The sequence below is a fragment of the Ammospiza nelsoni genome, chromosome 4 (assembly GCF_027579445.1).
Source record: "Ammospiza nelsoni isolate bAmmNel1 chromosome 4, bAmmNel1.pri, whole genome shotgun sequence".
Classification (NCBI taxonomy): Eukaryota; Metazoa; Chordata; class Aves; order Passeriformes; family Passerellidae; genus Ammospiza; species Ammospiza nelsoni.
The window spans coordinates 55,838,928-55,852,498 of record NC_080636.1 but is presented as its reverse complement, the minus strand read 5'-3'; the positions used below and the strand labels follow the sequence as shown (position 1 = coordinate 55,852,498).

Sequence of the window (13,571 nt, the reverse complement as noted above, 5' to 3'; positions counted from 1 at the left end):
AAGCACTGGAATGGAAACACATGTCTGAGACAGAGATACAACGAGGGATAGTAAGGTGTTAGGGCACTTGGGATGGGTGGGGAGAAACTGTTTCCATGACAAGGACAAAAACTTTGTGTGGGGGGGAAAAGAGAATGGATATTAGTACTGTTTTAAAAGCTCTGCTGGACTGAGAAATCAAAGTGAAAGGGCTAAATTGTCATGTTCTTCTGAAGTGTGAGAAATTATTTTACAAATTTTACAAATAATATGTACAGATTATACAAATTCTGTCACCTTCTTCTGCTGCTCCTTCCTCGGCTGTTGCCCCGTGCTGCCGTTTGCCCTTCTGCAGGAGCAGGCAGCTCTTTGCTCCCAGCCTCAGCAGCAGTGCAGTGACATCATTGCTTTCGAGGGCTGGCGAGCAGGCAGGCAGGCAGGGGCGATGTCTTGGAAGGCAGGATCGCAGGCAGCGAGGGGCTCACTGCAGAACTGCTGCAGAGATCAGCTCTCACATGCAGCTGAGGGAGCACTGGGAGCTGCTTGCCCCCTGTACCCCCTCCCCAGGGCCCTTGGGGGCTGGAGTTCAGTCCTGCTGGAGGCTGGCCAGGAGGATGTGCGTGTGTATTGCGTTTCAAGGTGTCGGTGTGAATTAGAGCTGCCTGTGCCCCGTTTATGCCCTTAACTATTTTAGAAGTGTTTGGAAGTTGAATAAAGGATTAACTGATAATTTTGCAGACAGCTGCCTTTGTGCCTGGGTACAGCCTTATCTGCTCCAAGAAGAGCTTCAGCTGTTGATTCTTCCCCCATATGTTCTGATACAGAAACTTTCCATGTCTAGAACTCCCAAGTGAAGCAGCAGCACCTGGAGCAGAGGACCGAGGGATGGAGGTGATGCTGCTGATTTGCTCTCCTCTATGTAAAATTTGTTTTGGTTGCTTTCTTATATACATTTTCTGTCAAGGCCCCTAGAATCAGAGCTGTGGAGTGCTGGGGCATGTATTTAACTTGATCAATATCCCACTGAAGTCAACAGAAAGATTAACAGACATTAACTGGATTCAGTCAAGCCCTTACTGTGGGGGCACTGGCACATTAGGCTAACTGCACTTGTCTTATTAATTCATTTACTGGATTATGGCAACTTCATTTGCAGATTGTATACTTAAGTATAAAAAAAAAAAGGCAAAATTAGCCTTCTGTAAACCTAATCCATAATTGCATAAAGCAGATCAATTAGATCTAAGCTGTGCAACATGATGCAGAAAATAAAATTAGCGGGGAAAACCAGTGGCTAGTGGTGGCAAGACTTATAAAAGAGAATCATAACATCATCTTCACCAATTATATCAGGTGAAGAACCCTGATATATGATATCAGGTACAGAACCCTTTCTGGAAATCCAGATCAAAGTTCCATTGTGGTTGGCACCAAAAAATTAGATGCCATACTTTTGGGGTTTGGGAGTCACGTCATAGGAGAAGTCAAAGCTCAGAGGGCAGCATCTGAACAGAGACAGAGCCAAACATCTTTAAACTCCAGCTTGAAGCAGATGCTCTCTGTTTAAAGTACCACCACAGAACTTCCATAGAGAACATGCAGGGTCAATGGAGAAAGCGCACAATGTTGAGAACATTCAATAATGTGGTGAATTTGAGTAGACAGAGTTGTGGAGAGGGAGGTGGCATTGGCTGTGGCCAGAAAAAATAGTGCAGGCTGTGATGTGATCAATGTGACAAGTTCCTGGTGATGTTTTCAAGATTGTCTCCTTTCCTTTCCTGGATCTAATTGTGCTCTTGTATCAGAGTTGTTTTTGCAAGCAGGTTATTGGGGTGAGCATATGTTCTAAACTCCAGGGTGGGAGTTTATCTTACCTTACTCAGGCAGGAACAAAATTCTGCTACCACTGGTTTTGGTGGGGCTTTTCCTCTCCTGTACATTACAAAATTCTGTAGAGAAGAAGAAAATACTCCCTGTCTTTGATCCACTCAAAACATCACTTATTGCTGGGGAACATCTGAGCAGAAAGGTGATGGAAAATAATGATTAAAAGCTCTTTACTAGGTGTTGTGTGGTCATGACAGCCACTTCTTTGTGTTATTGCAGGACCTTTGTTCCCAGCCCCACTGTTGAAAGCCATTCATCTGATCTGTTATTTTCTGTCAATGAATTACTGATGAAGAATTAAGAGCTGTTCAAAAATTCATATCCAGATTCTAAGCTGGGATCAGTTCCTTTAACCTTAACTGACCCTTTCTGATCAGCACAGCCCATGAAACCAGAACTTGGTTTGGAAGCACCAGGCTCCCTTGGTCCTCTGCTGCACATGTACAGGTGTGGGTCACCTATGAAAACATCAGCCCTCAGTGCCTTTTGCTGTCTGAAACCTTCTGGTTCGCTGAATGTGTGTGCTGTGGTAGATCTAGAGTGGCAGGTGGCCTTTTTTGAGATATTCCTTATTTCAAGCCATTCCTTATGGGCAGAATTGCCACCTAGATTTTTCTCCTTTATTCCTCCTGAATCAGAAGTCCATGGACTTTAGATGTGATGCCTGCCTGTGTTCAGTTAGCTGAGGAAATCATTGACTAATAGCATTCTTAGATTTTAAAGCCATCCTCTAACTGTGACTATGTACCATGCAAAATAACCACAGTGCTTCCACAGCTCCTGAGAAGACACGTGCAGAATTTGCATACAGAACTGTGGTGTTTTTCATGAGGTTTTTGGGTATCTGTTAAGCATGGAAGCCCAGTTTCTCAAAGTGTTTACAAAACTTGTGCCACGGGAATGTTCTAGTTAATGAGTAACTGCTCAGCATGCCCTTTACCAACATGTGATTTTCCTCTTTGATGTTATGCGTGATCTTGGCTTAATTGGATATAGCTTTACAGACCTGCAAGGGCTCTCTGAAAAAGCAGTGCTGCTGATTAAATCTAATGACTGGTCAGAACTGGATCCTGTGCATTTCCCTGCCTTCCACCAGCTGTGGGGAAGCCAAACTAGTGCTATTCTGAACCTCACGGTTTCTTGTTGATTTGTTTCTCCTGTGGTACCCTATCCCAATGATAAACCAAGCCACAGGTCAGCTGTTGTGTATCTGTGCATTTCTGGATTTTGGAGACATTGAGATTTAGGAGCCACTTGAGTTTGGATTAGAACATGAGTTATGAGGGCTCTCTTCTACTTCCTTCTCCAAAAAAGATGTTATTGTTTAGTTGCTGTAGTGGAAATTTACTCCTAAGAAACAGCATTTGAGATTATCTCAGTGATTTTGGTTATAATCTAGTCTCCACAACTTGGACTGTCTTTTCCTTCCTTCTTTATAAAGGAGGTACAAGTAGTTACCCATTACAACTTCATTTTCTCTGCCAAACATTATGGAACTGCAGTTTTCACAGGAATACCTCTGCTTCTAAATAGTCAACCTCTTAATGCTTGTAGACTGTTCATCTGCAGCATCTCTGTAGCAGTTAGCTGTGGCATGAGAGGGGATGAAAGCATTAGAGAGGGGAGAAGGTATGCCTTACCCAGGAGACAGCAGAAGGATGATGAGCCAGGTAGAAGCTATGGCAGCATGATGAGGAAGCAGAGTTGTCATGTTTCTGTCCCTTCTGCCCCTGGCAACAGAGTGCCTTTGCCATAAGGCATCAGCAGCAAGTCTGTAACTTCAGGTCAATATTTGTGCAGGCTTATCACATTTCATGGCCAAGTTCTGCCTGGTGCGGTGTTCCATGTTTGTTAGGTGGAGGAAATGCTTCCTTTGGAGAATCTAGTTCAGGCTGCACTTAGACACCAACCCAAGCCTGCCTGAGATTAATTCTAGTGCCAAACAAATTGAAAAATAGTGTTTAATTCCAATTACAGACATCTTAGTGCTTTCTGGTTCCCACCTGTTTTCAGTACATTTTCTGTTGTGGTGCATCAGCAATTTATAATAATATGGTAAGGGTTTTTGCTCCCACTGCAAAATAGCCTTATTCTGATTTTATTCATTATCTATTAGATGTTCTTTGAAAACCAATTTTAAAATGAGCAAAAAATAAAAAGGCAGCATCAAAAAATGTATTAATAGAAAGTGATGTATTTTGACTGCAGTGTCATTACTAATAACAGTTCCAAAGCACTCTGGTCTAAGAACTTACTCTCTCCTACAAATGGAAGCTGCAATATGCACATTACTGATTAAAGAAAGTTAGCGTGGTCAGAAGAAGATATAACCAGTAGCAGAAAGCTTATTCCTGCCAATTGTACTGTCAGTGGGCATGAAGTGTAGTTATGTGTGCATTCTGGTATAATTTGAATATCCTATCATATTTTGTTTGAAAAGAGGCAAAGAGTCTAGTGTTTAAAACCAGGAAATCTCATGCATTCTTGCAAGGAGGCTTAGGCTGTATGTTCATAGGGCAAACTGGAGTAGGATGGCCCAGTCTTGTTCCTAAGAATAAATAACCCCAGGGAAACAGTTCTGGGGAAGGGACCTGGGTGTCCTGGGGGACAGAAAGCTGGATGTGAGCCAGCAGTGGACCTGGCAGCAAGGAAGATTTGACAGCAGTCTGGGCAGTATCAGCAGAAGCAGAGCTAGCAGAAGGAGAGGAGGGTGATTAATGTCTTCTGCTTAACATTTTTTAGACCATATCCAAATATTGTATCATTTAACAAGCAAAAACCCACCAAACCCAGGAGGTGGAGATAATGCTAACGTGACTTGAGCAAAGGATCACCAAGGGGTTGAGGAGCTAGAACACTTGCCCTTTGAGGAGAGGCAGAGAAAATGGGGCTCATTCAGCTGGGAGAAGGGACAGACTGGGGGGCACTGAAGTGCAGCCTTCTCGTATATTAACAGCTTTGAAATCCCCAGAGTCTCATAATCACACAGATTCCTTAACTGACTTTCAGTGGACTTTCCTCCCTAATTCCACTACTTTGAGAAGGAGAGTGTAGCAAGTGGAAGGACTTGATTTTCGGTGTCAACCAGCTGCAACTCTTGGAAGATACAGGAAACACAAATTCAATTAATATTCCTCCCATCCCCATAGTCAGTTTTTAGGAGGTTAGGAAGGTATGCAATAATTAAGAAAACATACTTAGCATACTTAGCTCCTTTGCTAACCTCAAGGACCCAAACTTTGTGGATGCTACTTCTGTCAGTATTCTTCGAAGCTTAACTCTGAAATTGCAAAAATTCCTTCTTTAAGTGCTAATTGTTGGGCTCTGGGTTTTGTACAGCATGTACAAAAGGAGTAATAAGTAATGACTGTGTGATGTTCATTCCCCTTACCTACTGCTGGTTTTGGCATCCCCAAGTGTGGGTACCATGGCAATCACAAAATACACTGCTCTGCATCTCAGAGACTCTCTGGATGTCTTAGCAGGACATCATTTACTCTCTCCAGTTACTTCCTCTGCTACAGTAAAAATAATTGCTTTTAACTACAAACCTCAGACCTTCCATACAGGAAACTTGAGACCTGCCCTACATCCCTGTGCATTTGCAAGGCAGCTGTCCTACCTACAACTGAGGTGTAAGTTACCTTTCTGTTGAAGGAAAAATGTACACATGAAAGGTTACCTGGATGGATGCTTCAATCTGAATTGAAATATACAGGTGAATTAAGTTTTTAAGTCAAAAGCAAAAGCTATCTATCTCCATTTTGAGCTTTTTTTAGAGAAAGCAAACCAAAACAATGATGTTTTTCTTGTTGAATATTTTATGTTTTTAAACCAGCAGGAACAGTGTGCTCAGTGGATGGCACAATTTACTGCCTCTTTTTTTTTTACATACTTTACAGTGTACGTCATTGCAAAAGCGAAGTAGTCATTTGGTCTTTAATTTCTGATCGTGACTGCCTTAGAACTATTCATTGTCTTGCTATATATAGAAATTGAATTGCCTTGCTTCAGCCCTAGTACTGTTCAGCAAGTGGTGGTCTCAAGAGAGAGCTTCCAGCACAGATGACATCCCTGAACATTATTGTGCTGCTCTGCACTTTGAAAGGAGAGGCAAAATAAGCTGTAAAGAGTAGCTGTCGTTCCAGTGGTAGCGCTGATATCCTCAGATCAGGGTTGAAATTAATTCTGTCAAAAAACCTCCATTTTCTTCTGAGCTTAAGGACGAATTCAGGTTTCCCGCAGTTCATCTGACATATTTCACCTTTCACGTCAGGAACTTCTTTTCGTACACAGAATTTATTACTGCTAAAGCAGATGGTGATAATGCAGTTGGCAATACGTAATGGATTTATCATTGTCTATTTGGAGAACAAAATAGTAATTTCATTTAGTAGCCACAAAATTCTGAGTTATAAATATTTTTCCCTCCATGTTATGTTTTTGGAACTGATAGAGGAGTACTTAATAAGTAGGCATTAACCTAAAAAAAGTGGAGATATTAATCACTTTTGAATCAGAGGTTTTATGACAGAAAATCCTGTTTGTGTTATTTCTGTTTCCTGTGCCAGTGATCTCACAAATAATTTAGTGTTTTATTTTAAATAAATGTTCAAATGTTTAAATAAGTGCTCAAATGTTTTTGGAAAACATGTCAGCACTGTATTTCCAGAAGAGTGCCAATGGTGAAACTGAGCATTCTGTTCTTAAGAAAGGAGTAGGTTAATTGTGCAGGCATTTAAATGACCTGCAGATTGCGTGGGTTGCAGGAGAAGGGTGGGCTCCTCCGATGTGTTTGTGCTGCTCAGCTGAGTCCGAGCTCTCTTTCTGGTGCAGGCATTTTCGGGCAGAAGCTGGAAGACACGGTGCGGTACGAGAAGCGCTATGGGAACCGCCTGGCTCCCATGCTGGTGGAGCAGTGCGTGGACTTCATCCGCCAGCGGGGGCTGAGGGAGGAGGGCCTCTTCCGACTGCCTGGGCAGGCCAATCTCGTCAAGGAGCTGCAGGATGCCTTTGACTGTGGAGAAAAGCCTTCTTTTGACAGGTAAAACCCTGCAGCTGTTCCCCACGCCCTGCAGCCCAGGCAGGGCACGGTGTGCTGGGCTGGCTGACCCACAGAGCTGTGAAACACATGGCAGCAGCAGACAGAATGACATGTTTTTGTAGGTTTCCCTGTATGTTTCCCATTACTGCTCTGAAATGTCTTCTTTTTTGTTCTGACTTTGATGTCTGATTTCAAAGCGTTTCTGGAGAGTTTCCTTTTGTGAAAAGTTGGTAAGGAGAAGTATTGCTAATGTTTTGGCTTAATCAAAAATATCTGGATTGCCTTGATCTTAATATCATTTGAAATGCAGTGGTGATGCTGGCATTTAGTCAGTTCCACAAAGGAAGAATTTCTGTTATCACCAGCCTCAGTGTGTTCTGTTACCCATAATACTGACTGGAAGGGAAGATACTTTCATGCATTTCTTTTTAATTTTGGGCGTTTGGTCTTACTTACTTGAAAGTCACTCTGACCATAAAAACAAGCCTATGTGGTCTTGAGGGTCCAGGTCTGATTTGTGTTCCATTATTTATGCAATTTTACAGAGTTAATGAGAGTTTCTGGGCCAAGGGAAACCTGGTCCTGTTCACACAGCTGGGTATGACTTTACTCTCCTGTAAGTAATTGTAGTCCCCTGTGATTTTTGTACTGTCTTCCTGTAAGCATTGGCAGCAGTGATGACGTGTACAGAGTGTGCAATCAGAGAAACAGCACCAGTGCATTATGAGTGCCACATGGACTTCTTAACTCTGACCAGAATTAGTATGATGGTCATGAAATTCCAGTTGAAGAGACTGTTAAACAGTGGTTGTCCTCAGCATGTGCCCTAAGTGACATCCATAAGTGACATCACACCCCCACAGTGGCACTGGCTTGCTTTGCTGCAGTTGTGGGCCCAATGGGAGTTAGGAGGAAGAGGCAGATTGCATTTATTATGTGAGACCTGTGTCTGATAGCAATCCAAGTAACAGGAAGGAAACTGTAGCTTGATCTTTTAGTGCAAAAACATGCCATAATTCAAACCTGGTTGCAGGAAATCATTTAGGTGCCTCCATTCCCTGTTTCTGTGAAGTGAGCAGATTCATTAAGCTTGAAGGTTTGTGCATCAGATGCACAGAAGGCAGGCACTTGTAATGTTCTTTCATCTCCAACAGTTTCCTCAGTCCTGACCCTCAGTTTAAAAGAAAATGTAAGAATCTATAACGTTCTGGAAAAGTGACTTGTCTTCCTATGACGTTATTCGTTTCTCTTTTGAAGGTGAGTTAGCATAATTGATGAGTAAATGACTTTATGGAGCCAGAGCACTATGGGAAGTGGCTGTGTTAGTTGATGAATGTTTATGGCATGCTCACTCACTGTTCAAATACCGTGAAGCTTATTTAAAGATGGTGAAGAAGCATCTACTGGGTACATTTCCTTACTTGGACAGTATGATAAATATTACTGATAATGTCTGTCTCTACCAAAGGGTAGGCAAGTGGCAGAAACAAAAGGTTATTTTTTCTGTGCCTGTAAACCAAATAATTGTAGAGGAAATGCTTAAGGAAACAAGCCATCCTGAACTGTGGGAAGATGATGTACTGAACACCCCACTGAGAGGTACAGCTTGGAGGAAGTGCACAAATTCTAACTACTCCAGACAAATGAGACCAGGGCTCAGCCGCACTAATTCTTTTTCAAGGTTATCTAGCAACATCTGTAGCACAAACTAATGAGCCCCATGAACAGGTATGCTGGCTGAGCTTTAGCAGATGAAAAGGAGAAGAGATTTTACATGCTACTGCTGTGAAGGATGCGCGTAATTTCTACTCTAGCAATTAGAAACAGCAGCAGGAGCTGCCTATAAATCGCTGGTCCTGCAGTTCTGCTTCTGAAGCTCAGAATTTATAGAACACTGACCTTGTATGTCCCCATGCCTTGCACAGGGTGCTTTTCCTGTTTACTTTTTCACATTTGAGTTTGGAGAGGTGTGATTCAGGTGTAGCAGTGGTTCAGAAGTCAGGCATAAACTCTGCTCTGATCTCTGCATCGTTTCCTTTGGCTATCTGCTTTTTCCCCCAGCCTTTTGTTCCATTTGTAAACTCTTTGAGGTGAAGTTCATTTCAAAGTAGTACCTGTGAGTAGAGTACCTGTATGGTGACCTTGGTTTGGGGTAACTTTTCATTGTGCTGAACAGCAGCATGAGCTCTGGGTTTGATGCAGCCTGTTTGGTAAGCTGAGCTCTTGGAAAGTGGCCACAGTATAAATAGTGCTGTAGAGAAAGAAAAAAACACATACATTAGGCATCCATGCTCACTTTTTCTTGTGAACGTCTAGATCCACTGTGTTTAATCTGTAATTAATTACATGTTATTATTAGCCAAAAGTCCCATCATGCAAAATCCACCCAGGTTCTCTCTATTAATTTACATCGATAGCAACAGAGATTTTTGCAGTTGGAGCAGAGCTGACATTTTTGTTCCTGGGGCATGGAACACAATGGAATACAGGTCACACTTCCGTAGCAGTGCTGGGTCACTGGCTCTGGCAGGGAGAAAGACTGGCTGCTGTCATCAGAGTTGGAACTAACACAAAGAGAGCTGGTGTTTGAGGAGTTTGCCACTTTCCATACTCACTTTTTTTCCATGTGCAAGTGCATGTTAGTCAGACAAACACTTCAGAACATGTGAGACATGTTGAAATATATGTGAAAATAGGCTTTATTTTTGTGTGACAAATTGCTGTTGAATAATTCTTCTTCTCTTTATGCCTTCATAGCCGATTCAGTAAAATATGTACCATAGAATTAAAGACAAAACCAAAAGTAAGATCATATACAATGGTTAGTACTCCTTTAAAATGCCATCTGTGTTTTAAGATGGTTGCACACCTCACCATGCTCGTGTTGGGAGATGGAGTTCAGAGGCACAGATCTGCTCTTTGCCCAGAGTTCAGCTGCTATCCATGGTTCTGTGGAGCCCCTGTCCTTCTTTGTCCCCTCTTGCCTTCCTGTCTGCACCCCCCTGGCAGAGAAGACCACAGAGCAAGCACAACCAGAGCAAATAAAGCAAATTAGAAACAATGGGAATAGCTTCACTCAGAAGAAAATGCAGAAAATTTCATATTTTGAAACATATAAAACGTACCTGAGAAATGGTTGCTGTCATGTGAGTTAGGAGCTGGGTGTTCCAATTCTGAAGTCAGTTACAAAAAACATAGTGGAAAGAACCTCCACTTAGTAATTTTGATCTTGATCTTATGATTGGAATAAGATGTTGCTGAGGAATTGTGTATGAGAATGGAACAAGCATTTAAAAATTTTCCGTCTCACCGACTGAGAAAATTCTGTGTCTGATTTGAAACATCCAACACCTCAGGCCCCCTCTGACAAACACTGGAACACCATCATTTCTTGCTGATCAGTATTGGAAAGGTGAGGTGCAGCTGCTGCAGCTGAAAACTGCTGAGGCCTCTTCTGTGAGGAAAAACACAACGCCTCAAAATTGTGTGTCAGTTTAGAAACAAAAATCAATAAATACCTCACTCCCTCTGAATGTATCTGTACATATTGTGAAATTTGCTCTAAGGAACTAGCTGTGCAATTAGGCAATCACTCATGCTTGCTACTATTTGAAATATCCTTGGTATTTCCAGTACAGCTCCACCTCTGTGTAGAATTGCCCCCTCCAGGGAATCCATTTTCTTCCCCCTTGGGGTATTTGCTTCTCTCTCCTTGTGTGTGTGGCTTATGTTTTACTTATAAAGTCCCTCATCTCCTTTACAAATCATGCATTTGTAATGACACAAAGTGAATTATGACCATTTGTTCTGTGAAATTAGCACAGAGAATATGGCACTGCATAAGGAAAATTGCATAAGGATTTGTTCTACAGTTTTTACCTTGGAGGGGTAAAAATTGGATTTCTTTTTCCATATTGCCTCTTTTCATCTGCTGTTCATCACAATTACTACCAGATGACATGTGAGATAAGATTGCTCAGGGAGAAAAAAATATTTGAAATGTCACTGAAACATATATTAATAAAAAAATGATATGATTGATGTGTGTGGCTTGGATTTTCATAACTATTACTGATGAACATAGTTCAGTGGTTCAGAGAGTTTAAAAGTTACATAGCTCACCCGCCAGCATTTGTGTGCATGCACAAGAGAGGAGGAGAGCACATAAATGGATATTTAGCAAAACAAAGTCCCTAATACGTTCTCTTATGGGTATGAATTGCTCTAAAAAAGGAACAAGATGTTACTGCACTGGTCACCATTGCAGTCAGCTGAGAAAAGGTGCCTAAGTTGGTAGAACGTGATAGCTGGCAAGTGCTTATTCACTGGAGCCAAATAATCCAAAATGTAAAGCTGTTATGTTCGTAGGCATTTAATCACTGGGGTTGTTGAAGCAAAATAAGACAGTGACAAGGATGAGGTGAGAAGAAGCACATGCACAATTCTTTTTCTTCTCCAGAGGAGGAGAAAAATATTAAAAGAAGAATTTAAAAGAATGTTATAAAGTTTTGGTGAATTCTGGAAATGGAATGTGTCTCATTTGGGCTGCAGTCTGCATGGGCACTGTGCAGATGGCAAGCAGAAAACACTGGTTGTAAAAGTTGTTCTTTGTTTTTCAGATCCAAGCCTGTACATAAGAATTTGTTTAGAAGCAGATAGTTTCCCACAAAGAAGGCGCTTCATATGCCTTCCTACTGGCAAAATGCAGTAATCCCTTAAACTCCACATTTTTATGTGAAATGAATCTTTACTCCAAGGCTTGTTCCTGCCAAACACAAATGGCCTTAGGCCTGTGACAATTCCTGTTTGTTTCTGCTGGTTCCAGCCTTTCTTCCCTGATCCTCTCAATCTGCTCATCAGCTATGCCTCTGGACCCACTTCATGTCCTTTCCAGTTCCAGCCCTTACTCTAACCAGCTAACAGAAATAATCACTGCATATGGCACAACTTAAAGACCTAGTCTAGCAATTAAATACTCATTAGGAGATATATCTAGTGTGTTGCAAGGGTCATTAAATTAGTTTAATTGGTGTCCTGTTGTGTTTTTAGTTGGGTTTGGTGTCCTCAGAGTGTTTTTAGTTACTGGCAGTGAATGAACATTTGTAGTGACTTTGCATAAATTTCAATTTCAGAAATGGTTGGTTTGTCAGCTCTGATAAAAAAAAAAGTCAGCTATGTATTTCATATGCCACTGATCAATGATTTCTTAGAGGGCCATGGTCATCTTTAGGAAAGGATGACATTTTGTTACCCTGTGCAATGTCTGAGACAGTGAGGTTTTTAAAGCCTTCTTGAAAAAAACAGATTGCAAAATTGGTGGCTTTCTCTTTCAGTAAACAAGAACAGGTAGGTTATTTGTTGTGAGTTTCCATGTTTTTACATATGCTTGCAGTCCCTGAAAAATATTGGAGAATCTTAACAGTTTTTCTGAACAATCTATCAAGAGAAGATAATTACCAGTATATTTAGTGGAGCTGGTAGATCTTTTTCCTAGAGGAAACCCAGCTGTTTCTTAGACCTCTGGCCACCTTACCTGAAAGCACTTTTGTATGTTTAAGGACCTGTATTTTTTGAAGTAATTTTTAACATCCTTCCCCATGGAGTTTGTCTTTTTCCTTGTCCTAAATTGCTGTCTTCATTGCTGTTTTTAAAGCCTTTATAAGCCTGCATAAATTGGCTGCTGTTACAATTACTGCAGTTGGTACCTAACTCAGAAATAGAGTCCGCCAGTCTTCACCATTCCTTGTGGACTGTGGAAGGTAGCATGCTTCCAGGACAAAGGAGCAGGATAGGCTTGGTTTATTTCTCTGTCTAAACCAAAAACAAGAATAGAAATCAGTTATTAGCTTATACTAGAGGCAGACTGATAAATGCTTTCATATATGCTTCACAAGGCGTGGGCAAAATTTAATGAAGCACAGGACTGCTTGTACTAGATCTCTCCATTATGTAGGAAAATTATCTAGAGTAATGCTTTGAAAATACCCACATAGAGGAAGAAAAATCACATAGGACATTAAGTTAACCTGACCTTTGAATTTCTGGACCAAAGCCTGTCTCCCAAAATCAGTCAAACTGGTACACAAAATGTAATGTTCTCCTTTGTTTTATTACCAGGACTCTTAAATTGAATTACAGCCTCGCCGCTTATTGTTCCCTATTGTTTGTTCTTCATGCAAACTGTTTATGTGCCATCATGATCTAGAGCTATTTTTGGCAGGGCATTAATCTTTTTGTGATGTGACCTTGCCTTGTTAATACTTCCTCTCGGGGAGTTTACGAGGGCTTGTTGGCTTTGTGCGTGGAGCGCTGACTGCAGCTCTCTGAGCACGCTGTCTGCTGCTCGGAGTGTGAGGGCTCTGCCTGGATTGCTGGTGACCTGCTGGGCTCCAGGGATATTGTTTATGGTGGAGGGAGTGAAAAACTGCAGGGAGTGTAATCAGTCTGACAGGCACTTCCACGGTGTCTGTGGTATCACAAAGGAAAGTGCTGTCAGAACAGCAACGCCATGAGAGATATTACTGACAAAGCTCAGATGAATGGGCCTTTGAATATGATGACTAAGGAGAGGCTGGGACACGTTTGCATTTGTCATGCCTGTGCATGAACAGTGCTGGAGCGGGGGCATGCTCCTTTGGAAATGCCACCATGAATGCAGGAT

At 41.7% G+C, this 13,571-nt stretch overlaps 1 protein-coding gene across 7 annotated transcripts in view; it reads left to right on the top strand.

Moving 5' to 3' along the window:
* Positions 1–13,571, top strand: part of ARHGAP24 (Rho GTPase activating protein 24) — a 250,779-nt gene that overhangs the window by 225,492 nt on the left and 11,716 nt on the right. For all 7 annotated transcript variants that reach the window (XM_059470849.1, XM_059470851.1, XM_059470850.1 and 4 more), the window contains one exon: positions 6,703–6,910. In XM_059470849.1, coding sequence (XP_059326832.1) covers positions 6,703–6,910 — 208 coding nt within the window. The remainder of the gene's footprint in view (positions 1–6,702; positions 6,911–13,571) is intronic.